At 42.4% G+C, this 17,399-nt stretch overlaps 1 protein-coding gene across 1 annotated transcript in view; it reads left to right on the forward strand.

The window, feature by feature from the left end:
* The window catches only part of LOC106647251 (kin of IRRE-like protein 3), a 135,750-nt gene that overhangs the window by 110,757 nt on the left and 7,594 nt on the right, over nucleotides 1–17,399 (forward strand). The window contains exons 11-12 of the mRNA XM_089590757.1: nucleotides 5,726–6,025; nucleotides 9,508–9,828. Of these exons, the coding sequence (XP_089446883.1) occupies nucleotides 5,726–6,025; nucleotides 9,508–9,828 (621 nt within the window). The remainder of the gene's footprint in view (nucleotides 1–5,725; nucleotides 6,026–9,507; nucleotides 9,829–17,399) is intronic.

Consider the following 17,399-nt stretch of genomic DNA (forward strand, 5'->3'; position numbering starts at 1 on the left):
TTTTTGATAAAAATTTTTTTTTCTGTATTGAATACTGTTTCATTGGAAATATCGATAGCTATCCTTTACACTACATTCCAATTATACTTTGTAAATTCTAAAATATGGACCAAGTACCACCGAAGTACCAAAACTTTCATACCTTAATGATTACTGTAGGTGATTTGGAGACTGAATATTCCAGAATTCAGAGAAAGTATGGACTTGATAAATATTTCAAAGTCATCAGACTACTTCAGTGATTATTTAATAGGAAAATGTGATTACAGTGTGGAAAGTACCTATTTCCTACCCACCTTTACGTGCCATGCCACCACACTTGTGTGATTCATTTGTACTTATTTTTGGCAACTCTAGCCACATGTGGGACTAATTCATAGTTGTGGCTGATGCCCAAGTTATTAATATGTCTATAATTAAGTAAATAAAACTAAACAGATTTCATCGGATTTTTGTTGACATCAAATAACTCTGGAGGACTTATACAATGCTTCCGAGAGACATTTAAATAAAAACACACCCCAGGTGCGAGCTTTATTTACCGAAGGCGCAGTGAATGTCAACAAGTAAAAAAAAATTTTTTTTAACGAGTTGAACAAGTTAGTGCTGGTAGGTGACCTTTTATTAAGAGAACAGAGCCAATCGTAATGTTACCCTGTGGTGGTAATTTTTTTTTTTATACTAATACTCTCATTCCATCTAGTTTATTTTTTTTTGCTCGCAAAATAGTTGTAAAAAGTTTGTAAAAATTTAATTGAACGAACGATCAGTCAGTTTTTTAAGCCCCACCAATTCCCCATTAGGGATCCGCCCCCGATACCCTTACCACAGGTTTTGTAGCCTGCCCCCCCCCCTCATTGGCAGGATGAAAGTGCGCCCGTGGGCGCCAAATAGCATTTTCCACCCTAGTGGCGTAACGTACAATTAAATGAACGCATTGGCATTTTTTTTCCATTCCCAAAAGTTTTGTATTAAAAAAAAGCACCATGTGCCAACGGCGAGCGTGCACAAGCAAATAAATGTACAGCGAGCCAACAACACAGCAAAGCATCGAACTGCTAGTAGAGAAAATAAGATAGCTGAGCTGTCCGTAGTTTTTGTTAACGAGTCCAAGCTCGCCTCCCTTTTCCTTCTACGCATATACTACACTCTGCAAGAATATATCTGTTTTTTTGGCCCAGCAAACACCCGCTCTCATACTGGAAATCTCGAAACTTATAAATATTTCCACCGTACTTAACTCGCTATACATTTTTGATATCCAATTTCCGCTTATGATATGTAACTTCCGTTTTCTCATACATACACGCATAGAATGTCTCTCTCGGAGGAAAAATATCCTGCCGGTGAAAAAGAACAAGGTGGAGAGAGGCGAGAGAAATCCCGTGGAAAATCCGATGGTGATATCCTCCTTTCGCGAAAAGGTACGAAAAGACCGCAAGTAAGAAAAGATAAGAGAAGGAAAGAACGTACATTTTTTATTGTGAGCCGCGATCGTGTCAAACAAAGCAAATCTCATTTTGCGATCGGCGCAATTCTATCACCTCCATATGTACGTACGCACGCATATGTACATATACGTGTAGGATGGAAAGAGGAAGGGTTTCAGAGGTGATTGCACGTGTTGGCGAATTTCGTATGCAAACTTATGCGGCGACGAGAAGCAAAAGTGCAGACATGTAGAAGAGCAAGGGAAGCGTGTGCACGACGACACTTTACTCGTAACGGGGTAACTTAGAGAAGAGTGAGGAATCCGTCTAGCTTCGTTGATAATACTATCGCGCTAAGGAATACTTTTGTTCTAGCTTCTGGGTCTACAATAATCTTGATTTGTTTTAGTAAAAGCAAGTGCAAAAAAAGTCTGAACATACATTAATCATGACTACTGAAATCCCTTCACCTCCTACTACTTTTGAGTTCACATAGAGCTTATTGTAGTATTTAAAGTATCATTAGTTAGGGGTGATACGAAAAAAAGTATGTATCTGATGTAATATTGATAGATTTTGATCTTCAAAATTGAGATTTTACTGTAAATGAGATAAAAATTATGAATGCCTGACAGCACATTGATAGTAATTACTCGATTGTCTTTTTTTAAATAATTTAATTAATGTTATGAAAGAAAGTATTTAAAAAAAAAATGTCTGACCATACATTGATGATAACTACTTAAATATTCTCTTTGGCTTATGTAAAATTAAATACGCACCGTTAATGTCGTGATAATATTAAATAAAATGAATCTAAGATAAATGTACGTGTGTGACCATTCATTGGTAATAACTACTTAACTGTAACTCCTTAACTGACTTATTATGAGTTTTGTAAGTAAGAGTCACGAAGTCCCCCTGTTCAAAACCGAACGAGGTACTCGTTTGAACAACGATTAATTATTGACGAATAAATAAAACAACAACCGTGTGCAGATTTATTTTTTCCTAATGTTTTACCAAATCCACACACTAAACATCATACTGAGATTTTAACAGAAAAAAGCGAGAAAAAACGTGAGTGTCTGACTAAATATTCATACTGACTACTTAATATTTGTTCCTATTTTAATGTTGGGTTGTACTGAAAATGTAAATGCAAAAAACGTGTACATCTTATCATATTACCATATCAATCGAATCTAACCAAAATGGAAAAATATAATTCCAAATTTTCGGTAAAAAAATTCGTCTGACCGCATTCTAGCCATTACTACTTAAAATGTGAAAAAATTGTACTTTCAAGTTGTCGTGCAAATGTTACAGTGGTAGAAATTATAGAAATAAAATAAAAATATGTATACATCTATAAATGCAAACGTACTTTTATCTTGCTTTCAACTCCCGACTTTAAACCCAAATAACTTTCAAAGGGAAGTTTCAAATCGTAAAAAAAAATTTATTTCAACTCTTATGGTTTCATTTCAGCTTTCATTTACAGTTGATTATAATAACATATAACTTAATGCAGCTTAAGTTACAAGTTCTAAGAGATCATTGAAGTGCGTCAGACTCTAGTACTAAGGCCTTTTTCCTATTTTATCACGAGGAAACATACACCAAAGTTTCATTCCCACACCTGACTATTTCTCCAAGTGACAAAGATTACGTTAAAATACTCAAGTAACGATTCTTCAGTTATCTCGACTAACTCCTTCATCGGCTTAATCCATAAAACTCTCCGCTTCGCGTTCTCTCCACGTCTCAGCTACCCAGGTCTCTCACGTAATTTGCGATCTCCCCGGAAGAGGGACCGGCGCTCATTCCCTCCTACTGCGGACCGTTTACATAACTCGAGTCGAAGGAGCGAGCGAATGATTTGCGACGCTGGCGGAGCTTATAAAAGTCACTGGCTGACAAAATGCACGAGCGTGCTTGGAAAGTCGTGGCCCACCTCCTACCCTTCCTTTTTATCGCGCTGGCTTTCATTGTATGAAACGACACAGGCGACGTCGGCTCGTGTTTCGCCTCCAAAGCCCCCGCTACGGAGGAAAGGAGGTGTAGGAACAGAGAAGACGCCGTTGGTCAAGCTCTTCATCTTTGTCTCCCCGTCATTGTCCGCTGCACTGGGCGAGAGAGCGAACGAACGACCCGAGGAATCTTATCGAGGTCGAGCTTGCGACGCGGCCAGCAGGCGTGCCGGAGTGCCGTCATAACTTCCAATGCTCGCCAGTTGGTCTCTCGGCAATGGCCTCTCGCACCCGTTATGTGTATGTACGGTACCAAGAGCAAAAAACAAACGTCTCGTATTGGATGCTTTCGAAGTATCGTGATGCCATTTTATTGCCAATTGAGCTTGAAGAATTTAATTTTTGAAAACATGAGGTGAAAAGCATCTTTTGCCTCGAGCATTTATCGATTTAAAAAAAATTGTTTGGGAGAATTTTTTTGATTGATATGTTACTGCTGCATCGGGCAAAGACTTTTCATCGTTGATCACAGCTAAGCAGAAGCAGTGGGAAAACGAGGAATCATTGCAAGCAAAGTTTTGAGCATCAGGCTGCAGCGAGGAAGGTTTAATCCTCTTTGGCGTGCAACGGAGGATCTGCAGGTATCATTAGCGATCCGCGATCAGCCTTTCGACTGGCTGTTTTCTGCAACGGAGGATAGCAAAGCTCGGTTTTACAGCTCACAGCTCAAAGTTTCATTAGCCAAACGAGGCTAAGAAGCTGGACTATCTGTTGATGTTTGTCTCTCTTTCTAGCACACTGGATCAGAGCTTTGGTGTGTAATGCTCTAATTATCGGCTGACTGAATCTCAGGGCTGGTGCTTGTTTGGTCATCTTAGGGTGTAATCAGCGTGTGGTAGTCTACGTGTGATGACGTTATTATTTTAGCATACAATGTCAATACAAAGTTGCGTACATCTGAAAAAAAAAAAAAAGATAGAAACAATCTCGTTGAGGAAAACAAGTAGTAGTAGACGCAGTTTTACAAAGTACGAAAACATACTATCTAGCAGTGGTCAAGAGAAATAGTAAAAAAGAACTTCAAGTGCAATATTCATTGACCAAAAGAGAAAATTCACCATCTGCTCTTAATTTGGTTGTAAAAAAGCATCAGTGCACGATGCAGCGTCAGTGCTAAAAAAAACAGAGTTATGAAGGGCAGCGAGAAGAAAGAAAAGGAGCATAAAAAACGTTCCACAACACACATCTGTTCGAATTAATTTTGCAAGCACATAATTTCGTTTTGTACCCCCGACGCACATGTAAAAAAAAGTATTCCTCACCTCCTTTTATTTTGTTTTCACAGAATTTTTCGAAACAGCATCTGCTAAATACGGCTTATTTTCTCTCTACTTGCGTTGCAGACCGTGACGGGATAACACCTGCCCCCCAATAAACTTACACGAGGAGGAAAGGAAAAAAGTTGGACGATTCGCATTGCGAGAACAAAGAAAAAAATGCAAATAATCGCTACGCTCTGGAGAAATACGTAGCCACCAGTTGTTGTTTTTCATGACGTGTTTTCTACCAAGCCCACACAGCTGAGAAATTATTTTTAATATCGGAGATGTCACCTCTATGTAGTTACAACGACATTTTTTTCAGATGGAATATTTAATGTTTTTATACATTCCTGGCTTATTGAATTTTTATGTAAATGAGTTTAATTTTGCATTACTTACCGAGTGTTTCTCAAATTATGCCTTCAAAAGACGTAAACAGACATGTCTGACCATACTGCGATATTACTACTTAGTAGAACAGCTGTAGGCTATTTTAAATGTTATATTTATTTGATCATAGTGATTAACTACGTATTTAATAATTATTTACTTGAAAAATAAGGAATAACCTACAAGTATCAAAATTGATTTTGTGATCAATATAAGTCAATCGGTATCTTGGAGTCGAAGCTGCTGAATACATCAACTGAGAATAAAACATCTGAGATGCAAACTGTAATTTTCATGGTTATTTAATAAATTAGAAACTAAGATTAAGTACCACTACGAGGTTAATAAATATAGATCTGAACTCGTTATACTCATTCGTACATTTTAATCGTTTCTTCTCGTCGATAAATACGCTTATTCATTCGTTTTGAATCATGTCACAGTTGACAAAAAATCAAGTGATTTTATTATTGGTAATTCGATAAACCATTGACCCATTATTAATTGGTTAAAAAATAAAAATGAACATCCACAGCTGAAAAAGTATCAGTTTAGACTCTAAAACCAAGAAAACAACGTACAAAACTCTAAAATATTTGATCCATTACAGACGCGCCGGTCTGCAAGGAGGACAAGATCATGGTGGTGGGGGCCTCGAGGGGCGAGTCCTTGGAGATATCCTGCCGCGTAGAGGCCGACCCACCGGCTCACAGCTTTCGCTGGAAGTTCAACAACAGCGGCGAGACCCTCGAACTACCGGCCAAGCTATTCTCCATCGACCCGAACGACGGCCTCAGCGTGCTCACCTACGAGCCATCCACGGAACTGGACTACGGCACGCTCTCCTGCTGGGCGGACAATCTCGTTGGCACCCAGTCCAGGCCCTGCCTCTTTCAGCTCGTCGCTGCAGGTTAGCTACTTTTTTTTTAAATTCGTCTTTCACCCACCGTCCCACTGAGTCTACACCAATTTGCCGCTACGAAGAAAGGCAGAAAGGGCCAAAATACCTTACTTTATTTTAAAATATACTTTTGATGTTGACGGAAAGCAAGAAAATACGCTTGTTTTTTTTTAAACGTTATTATAATCTTTACGGAAACATTTTGATAATAAATTCTTACCGTGCAATACGTAATAATTTCGAGAAAAAAGTATCTTAACCATTGTCAAAGCAAAGCTCTTACTCGCAGTGCCCCCACATCCAGTCAAAGCAAGTCAAACAAAAAGCCGCAAAGAAAGCTCCTTTGGTTGCATTATCTTTGTTTCTCGTGGTAAAATTGAATTTCATCCCCCCTCGCTACGGTCTCCTCTCTGAAATCGAGATAAAATGCGTGCCGAGGCAAATCGAGACTCGAGTAAATGAAAAGTCGTCGACTATTGGGTCGAAATGAGCCGTGAAAAGCTTCCCTTGAAAGATTATGCTGTCACCTCTACCACAGCTCCGTTCCATGAACGGTACAACGAGTTGCATAGCACCGATGTCTCTATTATACATAAATCACTAAAGACTCCTTAAAAAGCACGCCAAACATGTGCAAATTTACGGGCACGCCTTCGGTCGTTAGCTCACCCTTCTCCTACCGTATTAACTTAGTTTTTGCTGCACTACGGATTATCATAATGTAAAAAAGATTTTCCCGTCTCTATACCACCGCACTTAGCATGTCATCCTTTTGTCCTTCCCGTAGCAGCAGACAATGAGCGTATAAACACCAAGGAATAAAAATACAAGCTCCGGTAAATCTATTCCGCGACGGTTTTTTTTTCTCTGCATCCATACATTAAGTTTCCTTTGCTTCTTCCCTCTAATGGTTTCTCGGCAGAAACGTAGAAAAACAACACCACCCGTCTCACTTGAATAATTTCTACTTCAAGCTCCGATGAATATTCCATTACAAAATAAAAGTAAACCGCCGTTCACTAGTACGGTCTTGACGATTCTTCAAATACACGTATCGACCAGATGTGATTTTGCATTATCGGCAATAAAGCGTACAATAACGCAAACTGGGTCGCTGCATTTCGCAAACAATCTTTGCCCTGCCACCCCCACTCCTCTATTTCGTCGATTTAAATTACAAATAAACATCGCCTTCAGCCGTACCAACAAAAGCGCCACCAAAATCCCTACCGTAGGACGCAAAGGTGTCGAAATCGATAAGCTGCAAAAGGCCCGTGGGCAGATCGGCCGAAAAAAAAAAAAAAAAAAAAAAACAGATAAACGCCCGAGAGAGGTAGAGACGTCGGAGCAGCCCTACATCGGAAAAAAACGGGGGATCGGTCAATCGTGTGGTGACAGGCTGCGGGCGCCGGGCGTCTCCGATGGATCGACGTTGACGCGACTAGCCGCACCACCGGCAGCGTTATATGATCCCCACTTTTCCGCCCCTGGCGTCGATGGCCGCTCTTCCGAAACGAAAAAGCTTTGTCCGTCTCTCCCTTTCTTGTTCAACACAACCCATTTCAGTATCCCCTTTGTTTCCGGTGCTTGTTTCCGAGCTTATCCATTTCGGTCTGATTTTTGTCCACGAGATGTTGCACTTTGGTCTGTTTTTTCACACGAGCTCGAAGTTTAGTGTTTGCTACACGAACGGCGGTTTGTTCGGGAATGTAGTCGAAAATAGCTGAAAGGATCTTTCACGCACGTCTCCAAAGAATGTTTTTGTGAAACTATAAGATTTTTCCAGCCCCGAGTAACCAACTTTCCCTGTATTTTGACGAGCCGTCGATACAAAATTTTTCATCGTGGCGTGGATGTTCGAAGAGATTTCCACCGTGTAACGTCAAACATCGAGAGATCCAGCCAAACGAAATAAAAAAAAAATTACCCCAACTATTTTCCAGCAACGCACAACGTCCATCGGGAAAAAAAGGGCGCTCACTCGTTCCTCCAACTGCACCGTGCACATATATACACATGACGCAGATGGACAATGCAGATTTTTCGCGCATCACATCGGCAGCCCTACCGATGCATCCGACGTCCGTTTGCTCGTTTTTTCCTCCTCGTCCTCCCCCTTTTTTCATCATACGCCACCCGGGCAACAGCCCCGACGTCATTGTCTTTTTACTTATTTTCCACTTGCACTCTCGCGGCGTTTATTCGTTTTCCCGCGAATACCAATTTAACAGGACTTTTCACGGTGAAAAACAGAAACGAGAACTCCCCCTTTACATTTTTTTGTTTTTTTTTGTTGCCTTTCCTCTTTCCGCGTTTTCCTTTTTTCGCTACTACCTGCTATCAACGTGGCGAAATTATTTTCCAACCTTTCGTTATTGTTATCGCTCGTACCACTCGTTGCGCCGCAATCCATCGGGATTTTCGTCTTGCGCTTCGCCGAGTACGAGCAAGAGTACAGCGGGGGAAAAACGGATGATATGAAAATGCGGACTATATACGGAGGGTAGGTGCGCGAAATGGAGCTCGGCTGACGTCTCGCAGACGCAGAATGAAAAGCAATACATGCGTATACGGATGCGCTGAGCCGAGAGCGTGTAACGTACTCCCGCTAATGCGCATAATACTCGTGTACAGCCGAGTCATCATTTTCACCTCTTTCGCTCACGGTTTGAGCTCTCGCGTGTACGATATCAATGAGCAAAGTACACGAGTCCCTCTATAGCACACTAGACCCATACCCTTACATGGAGGTACGAGCACCGGTGCGAATATTGATTCGGTAACTGCGTTACGACGACGAGCTTGTATTCCGTCCCTCGAGGCGCTCCGTGTCTTTCCCTGTGCTGTGTATGCGTGTACGTGTTGCCACGGGTTTGTACAGGACGCGTTGATTCTCGTTAGAATAATATACATAATGACTCGATGTAGAATTTCACCTCGAGAGTGAGAAGCCGTACGAAAATTCTTGGACGGAAATGAGTTTGAAAAAACAGTTGGAAAATTAGCAAACAAATACTTTGCCATTGACCAACCGATCGCATGTAATTCGAACGTAATGAAGCCCCATCCATCGTGGCAACTCGTTGCACACGTACGTCGGAGTCAATCACTTTGGCGAGTACAGACCAAAATAAATTAATTTAAAAAAGGGGGTGTGAGGGGGGGGGGAGTTCATTGAAAACTTCTTTAATTAACAAGAGAACAGTTCGCGGGCTTTTAACTTCCATTACCCCTGGAAATCCACTTTGTTTCGCCGATACTCGACCAAGGGGAAAAACGAGGGTTTACCAGGTGGAGCGGGTATATGTACAGGTAGCTTGGTTTGAATGAAAGAGAGAAAAACGAAAAAGAAAATGTTAACTGGGCGTGAACGCAATCAGTGGAGCGAATACCTTTTGAACCTTTGGTCAGCGTTGCTTTTCGAAAGTCGTAAGAAAGAAATGATAAAAATCGCAATTACCAAAGTTTTGGTTGTGTCTCCATACTTACAGGCAAGCCATTTCCGGTTCGCAACTGCAGTCTGGCGAACCAAACTTACACGAGCGTGGAAGTTAGATGCATAGCGGGCTACGATGGTGGTCTGCCGCAGGAGTTTGTCCTCGAGGTGTACCACGGGGACCTCGACTCGCTGGCGAGCCTAAGGTCGCTATACAACGTCACAGCTAAGGAGGAGCCGTTTTTCGAGCTCTCGGGACTCAAGGCGTCCGTGGACGCGGGCACACACGTCGTCGTGTACGCCATCAACGCCAAGGGCCGGAGTCAGCCGATCGTGCTCAGCGAGGTGACGTTTCGCGACGCTGAAAGACGCACTGGTGAGTGTTTTTGACGCTTTTGAGTACAAGAATTACCTTTAACTATGAGAATACTACGTTATTATAGTAAACCGATATTTCTTTTCATAATCCTTGATACAATTCCCAAACAACACAAATAAAATTCATTCATTTCTGTAATCATAAGAGATACTCAAGGACCTTAAAGTTATAATCTTCATCAGTAGCATCTTCCTAGTTGACGAATGGGCTACCGAGTGTAAGAGCTTGCGCAACAAAGTAACCGGTTGACGAGTAGATAATACCTGCCCAGCTGTCTCGAAGTTAGCTTAGGCGATCGGTATCTTGAGGGTTCGACACTTCCTTTGTTAGACTCCAACGCCTTCAATAGCCCCATACTCTTGGTTCTCCTTCGAGTTTACATAAGTGACGCACGAGCTGGTGGAGTTTACAGAGCTGCCAAGCTGAACTTTCTCGGGAGATAAGCTGCTCTGCTTGATTTTGCTTTGTTTCTCCAAAAGCTCGTGGAGTCGAGCTTACGGAGCACGTCTCTACAGGAAGGGGATGATGGACAAATAATTTTTTACATGTCATGGGAGTGTCGTGTTGCGAAACCGGTTTTCAACTGGATTTCGATGGACATGACGGGAGGACGCAATAGAAAGGTGTGCACCTCACTCGATTTTAATCTGTGGATTGGGCGTTGATGAATTTGTGGTTTCGTCCTTTTTTGTTTTGACTCGACGATGACAGGCTGTCAATTGAAGATGGAAAAAAAATTGAAAAAATGTTGGACCTCAAACTCGCTCTTGGACTTTGTAAGAGTTTTTAATGACAATGGTACTCTTCAATTCGAGGGACTTTAATCTTGTGCATTTTATTGCAAACAGGATAAACGTTAGGCTCGGTAAATTCTGTAAATATCATCTGCCGACTCCAACGAATTTAAAGTTATATAACGAAACACTCGAAGCTTAATCAAAACTTTAGGAAGGAAGTTGTGAAGCTTTGAAGTTTTGGTCTTTAGTAAATGTATTTTAATTTTTATATTCAAGTAAAAAAGTTTTTTTTTATATATAAAAGGCATAATGGAAATTGATGGCTCGTCAGACGATGCCAAAAATAGATTCCAGAGTACATTGGAAGGCAACAAACGTGCCAGGAAAGGGACAAAAACTAGCAGTGGGGACGAAAAAAGTGAGCGTCTGAAGAGTCTTTAACCAGGATACGCCGAAATAAAAGGTAGCCAGCTATCCACAATTTCGCACCGCGTCTCCAATATTCCTGTCGCACGAGCCCCCGCGGAGAATGGGTAAAAGTTTCTAAGCCTTGCCGCCGCGCTTACAAAACTCGTGGAATGGGTTTTGGCTGGGACCCAATTTTCCGCACAAAAAGTAGGGTTCCGTAGGTACGGCCAAAGAGGTAAAGCACAGCATATATACCTCGAAATCAGTGCATCAGATCGAGCTCGTCTCTCTCTCTCTCTTTTTTTTCCTCTTTTTGGGTGGCTTTTTCAAGTTTGCGCTCGTGATTAACTAAACTTTTTTGGAATGCTCTTTTTCGCCCTTCGTGCCATTTTCATACCATTTAATTTTGTGCAATTATTATTCGATCGGATTCAATTTCAATGCAGGTACTTTATTTCAATCGGCTTTTCGTTCGTGGCGCACAAAATTTTTTACTTTCATCTCGCATTTTAATCTCGAATAGCATCTCTTTGTTCGGCCGTACACTGGTTGGAATAATTTCATCACGACCCACTCGACCATGTTTATTCAAATATTATAATAGCGTCGAGTATTGAATTAAAAACTCGACTGCTGAAACGCGAAACAAGAAATTATACATGTACCATGAATTTTCACGTATTTTCATAATTCAACAATATGCGAGAGCGAAACTGGATTTTATTCTACGTATACCTCTATTATCCGTGACCAATAATTCATCGGCTCGATGTGGCATTTCATTTCCCAAGAATCAATTGATCACTGTATACTCACTGCTCTTCCTCGTTTCCCTAATTACTGACAGTTAAAAATCTCCCCAAAACGTTCCACCCCTTTCTCTGCAGATAACCCTTTACGCGGCTAATAAATACTCCACGCCTCCGTGGCACCCTGCCCCGTTCGAAATGTCCTTTGGGAGGACGAAAAAAGCCCACGGCTGCTCATTATGCTCTCCCGTTCGCTCGAGCGCATCATGGAGCTGGAATAAGAAAATCCTGCAAAAAAGAGAAAAGGGGTGCAGCGCAGAGGGGATGGAACGATAAAAAGCACACGTAAAAAATTCCAGCGGTGTCAGGAAGAAAAGAGCCGGAGGAAATTTCATAGGCGGAACGGGGGCGAGCGAACCGCGAAAAATGACGCAACGCGAGCGAGGAAACGAGTTTCGTGGGTAAACAGAGGCAAGTGTAGTTAACGATGGAACGTGAGAAAATTGGGGGTGGAAGTGCTCCACTGAAGATTCAGAGTCGGACCCGCCCCTGTTTATTCCGTCGTTCTGGAGCAAGTCAGGTGGGGCAGGGGGAGGGGGATAAAATTACGTGGCCTGGAACGGCTTAATGTCCAAAAAGAAAGGAAGACGAAGGAGGCGACGGCAAGCCCGTATTCCCCAAGAACTTCCTTGTTGTCGTCGCAATTGCCGAAATAGGGGGCGACCCCCCGACTAATGACCGGGAACCTCAAACCTTTTCACTACGCGCTCGGGAGCTCTTTCTCTTGCGAGCACACGTGTAGTTTTTTTCACTTTTTTCTCCTCTTGCGTTATTTCTTTGGGACTATACTTTTGAGTTTTCTTTGTGTCGTACGTTGCTGCACTTACTTTTGTTTTTGTTTTTTTTTTTTTGCATTTTGCTTTTCTTTTGTGCACAACAGAGTATACCTTTTTAGTTACTTTCCGGGTACTCTTTCGTCAGTACGGCCTTCATTTTTCGTTTTACCATATTCTTTTGAATTCAAAAGACAGCAGGTGAGTGGGACTTTTATTTGTAAAAATGGAAAAACCGAGGGTTATTTATCTCGAGTAAAAATTAAAACCTCGCGTCAACAGCAGTCCAAGAAAACAGAAAAGCGCGAGTAGGTGAATGAAATAAAAAAAATAAAAAAATCCACAAACGTAAATCACTCCAAGGCCACGCATAAAACAGTTATCCCCGTAGTAAAACCCCGGGAAGCAAGAAAGATAAAAGTAGGCGCGTAAACTTTATTCAATAATTAAATTTTTCGCACAAGGGTATACATGTATACCTTCAATATGCAGTATTTCTTGGCCACCTTGGCTCCCTCTCCTTCATCCCCTTTTCCCCCTTGCGTACTACAGTCATAACCTCCTCGTGCCATTTCTAGCTGTCCTCCTCTTTCTCGTCTTCTTCCGCGTTAACTCCCTTCTTTTTCCTCCGGATGTCTCTATCATTTCGAGCCGCAGGGCATAAGAACGCAGCAGCAGCGGGGGCCATTATCCGTAATTGCTGTCCTTAATTTGGGGCTCGTTAAGAATTCCCGTTCGTACAAAAAGAAAAAAATTTAGCCAAGTTAAAGGACGAGGGGGATTAAAACAAGCGAAAAAGAATAACCAAGGGGAGGACGATTCGGGCTGGGTCAACATTTTTTCGCTTTTTCATTTGCCTCGCTCCTTTACCCCCCCATGATATTTTTCTCATTTTGTTTTTTGGCTCTCTTTTACGCAAAAACTTTCTTTGAAGAGAACTACGGGATTTCTCTTTCTTAATACGAGAGCAACTGGTGCACTACAGTGTTGATAGATTTTTCACTCTGGTGACTACTGGTGCACCGATAAAATCTTGAGGTATTCGGCGCAATTGACAACCAATGTAACGTCACAATGTGGATACAAACGGTGCAGCTTTAACGAGGACCTAATTGCAGTGGAAACAGTACAGAGTATGATTATCGTTCTCCACGATAACTGTAGGTATTTGTAGTTCTACGTGGTGAGGCGTTAAAAATAGCACCACCATCTGAGCCGTCGAGAGAAAAAAAGGGGGGATGAAAAAGAGGGGACTGCAATTAAACCCTGAACTCCAGAGGAAAACACAACGTGGAGCAGAGGAAAATAGCACGGCCACCCCCTAGCCGAACCCGTGGTATGGTACATGCGGAAGTCGTTGAGAGGGTGGTATAATCTTTATAGGATCGAGCGATTTTCGACCTGCACGAGGGAGTAAATACGTTACTCGTGGAAATTGCTGAAATCTCGGTGATATACCGCGAGCAATATTATACTAATGGAAGTAGCGGGTGAAATGCAAAATTCGACTCTTAACTCGTGCATCCAACGCTGCGATTGAAATAAAATCCGATGTCAGAGTTGAATTTGCTAAAGGGCAAAACATGAGCACAACACGGAGATCCGAACTTTTTTAGACGAATTTTTTCCGCCCTCTCGTCAAACGAGCACAAAGACACGGCCGCGGCAGAAAGAGAGGAGGGATAAAAATGCAGTTTAAAAAAACCTAGCAACTCCATCGCGTAGGGATCCGCATCGAATAGTTGGCCACGATTTCAACAAACACGCATAGGGAAAAAAAAATAAAGGTGAAGGGATGACACCGTGCCAACCAGCCGATATGATTAACAAAGCCATCTGTCACTGTACTGCCTCCTTATGAGTCTCTTATTTTACTCGTGACGTAATACGCAGCTCGTACTCAATGTAGTGCGTCATTTTATTTACCCCGAGGTCCACGTGACCCAGGTAATCAATTCTCTGCTCTCTGGTGTCTCTTTCCATCATCCTTCTATTGCATTCCTGCTAACAGTCTGTGCGTTTAACCTATTGCCTCTCGTGTGCCTGGGAACGTAAAAAAGAGGTGCACACGGTTGGCAGCCAAAGTGGTGAGGGGGACGGAAAATATTATTCTACTTTCCAACTCCAAATGCATTTGGAGCGCCGTTTTTTCCCGGCTGATATTTTACAGCATACGATAACCCCGGCATCCCGTTTAACCATCGTTTATGTCAATACGAGGGGGTTGGTTATTTTTCTTGGGAGGCGTTTTCCATGCGTGCGTCCGACTGTATTTGCTGAGCTCCGTGCCAAGTTTTTTTGGTGGGAGAGCGGCTTCGAATTTTTGGCGCGTCCCTAAAAACACCGCAGATGGAGGGTTTTTTTTTTCTCCCTTTGCAAATAAATTTTTTCGAAGAAGCGGCTACCGAACGGAATCAATTTCCTCCCTCCCGTGGAAAACAGAGAGACTCGAGATTTCACTTTCGAAAAGTCATCGAACCGTAACCAATTTTCGCCGTGGCTTACCGCGTCAACTGGTTCATAGAGGAGTTAAATTTGAGCTCATTCTCTCTCTCTCTTTCCATCCACAAAAGTTATCGAACACAACGCAAGGGAAAAAGTAAAAAGTGGCAAAGGGAAGCGGTGGCTTTTGCCACGTTGGCTTTCAATAAGGAGAACTTGTCCCGAGAGCTTTGACGGCGCATATATACATCCCGTCGCGTTTGTCCTACCTTAGATCGGCTTCGAAATGAAATTCAATGATTGCCACTGCGGTGGTGCTCGGTAGAGAGGAGAGAAAAAAAAAACAAATCAAAAGAGGAGCGATGGGCACGCGCACGGGGAAGAAACAAAGAGGTGCGAGCCACTTTCGTGGATTGAAATTCCTCCATCCCTGGCTGGTTGAGCCTCCCTCTCTCTGGCTCAGCTCTGCGGTCATTGACTGCATACACCAGCCACCGGCCGCATGACTCGAAAAGAATACCCCCGCGTTACCTTTTGAACCAACTGTGTGTACGGGTGTACCGTATAGGTGAGTTACCTGTTACTTAGCGGGAGCTTTGGAGCCTCGTGTGTTGCACACAACGACGAGCTGGATGCTCCCGAGCTTATGGAGTAGCGTTACAGCGATCCCATATGTAAGAGGGTAGGGCTTCCGTGCCCGCTGAAGCTCCTTACTTCTCTTAAGTAATTGTTTCAGCGCATTCCTCTAATGAACCCCCCCCCCATCTTGTCTCTGGTCTCGTCTTCCTTTCCTCTCTCATCTTAGCCCCTGAAGCCTTAATTGGGTAAATATTCTCGTGTAATTGGTATTGTTCTGAAATGTGTCGCACTCGCGTTCGTGATGATTATCGCGTTTTACAGTCAGGGGCCTGTGATTTTAACTGTTTAATACTTTTACTTTAAAATTCGGTCACTTACAGAGACGCGATTAATAAATTTGTTTGATTTTTTTTCGATAACTACAAAAACATTTAATGGTGCAATTATTGTATAGGTAGCATTAAATACATGACCAAAATGGTCCAAGTACAGCGGAAAACGTGAAGAAGTTGAGTAGCGATAAATAATCCTAGCTGATATAGAAGAATGCTGTAAAGGTACATTGTTACTGTAACGGTGACTTAGCAATAAGTGTGAATTCGTAGCTTTACAAAAGACCCTTAAAAGTACACTAACTCTATTAAGGGTTTTTGATCATTTTTTCATTTTTATTCACCTCTCCACCTGTTTTACTGTTTCGTCCTACACCCATGTGAAACAAGTGTTTCAAAGTGGTCATTCAATCAAAATTTCGTGATGTATGTATTTTAAGAAGAGTACATTATACCAAATGAAACAAACTTTTCATGCATTATTTCGTAGCGAAAACATCAATACAGGCCATCGACTTTCAATATTGACTCAGCAAAAGCATTCACAGCCACGGAGTCTGAGGAGTATATTATCCGCACCGAAAGGTCTTTCCATACTATTTTTGAAATTCAAAACCTCTGCTGTTTTTTTTCTTACATCCTACGTCATACGCACACTCGTCCAAGCGCGAAAACACATCGTGTACTCGTGCAGCTTTTCCCTCCCCGCTATCATGTATGCACGTATCTACTTACACGCCAATGTTCGACGATGATGACGATAGAAGGGGAAAGGGCGTATCGATAGTGGGAAGCTATCGAACGAAGAGAATGAAAATCGAAAAGAGCGGAAATGGCGAGGAGGAGGGAAGGAGGTATTTACGTACGGCATACGTAGAGAAATGAGGAAGCAGAAAAACAGATCACGAAGGAAGTATTGGCAATTTATGCCGTAGAGAGACGTGCATTGGCTTCCTGCTGCTGCTACTCGTCCTCCTCCTCTGTTTATTTGCCCCGAAGCGAAGAAGGAGGAGAAACAGTATCGATACTCTCGTGTGTGCGCGTACAAGCTATAAATGTAGCTATCTCTCGTCCTGCTTCTTTTGTCGCGTACCCAATATTATTTTTCGATCTTGTGTAAATACCGTAAATCTCAACTATAATGCATATAGAAAAATAATAAAATCTAGTCCCTATGAAAGCAAAACTCTTTTGTGATCAAAGGACAAGTGAATGAATATAAACGGGGGAAAAAAAATCTCTGGTAGATCATACAAGACATCCCCGTTCTAGTACTCCACGTGCCACGCAATCTGTGGGCAAGCGTGCCGATTTACCCCCATTCTGATCTCCATTTGATAGATTACAGCCGAGCAACAACAGACGTGCCGTGTAACAATTTCTCTCGGGGCAGCGTCGCCGTCGTGATTTCACCACCACCTTGTGTACGCACTCTCCTCCGTCCCTGCTTCGCCCTTCGATCATCAGCCCGCGAGTGGAGTGGCAATC

Source organism: Copidosoma floridanum, unplaced genomic scaffold (assembly GCF_036245765.1).
Source record: "Copidosoma floridanum isolate Cflo_tuat_1 unplaced genomic scaffold, Cflo_Japanese_pri ptg000013l, whole genome shotgun sequence".
In the NCBI taxonomy this organism is placed as follows: domain Eukaryota; kingdom Metazoa; phylum Arthropoda; class Insecta; order Hymenoptera; family Encyrtidae; genus Copidosoma; species Copidosoma floridanum.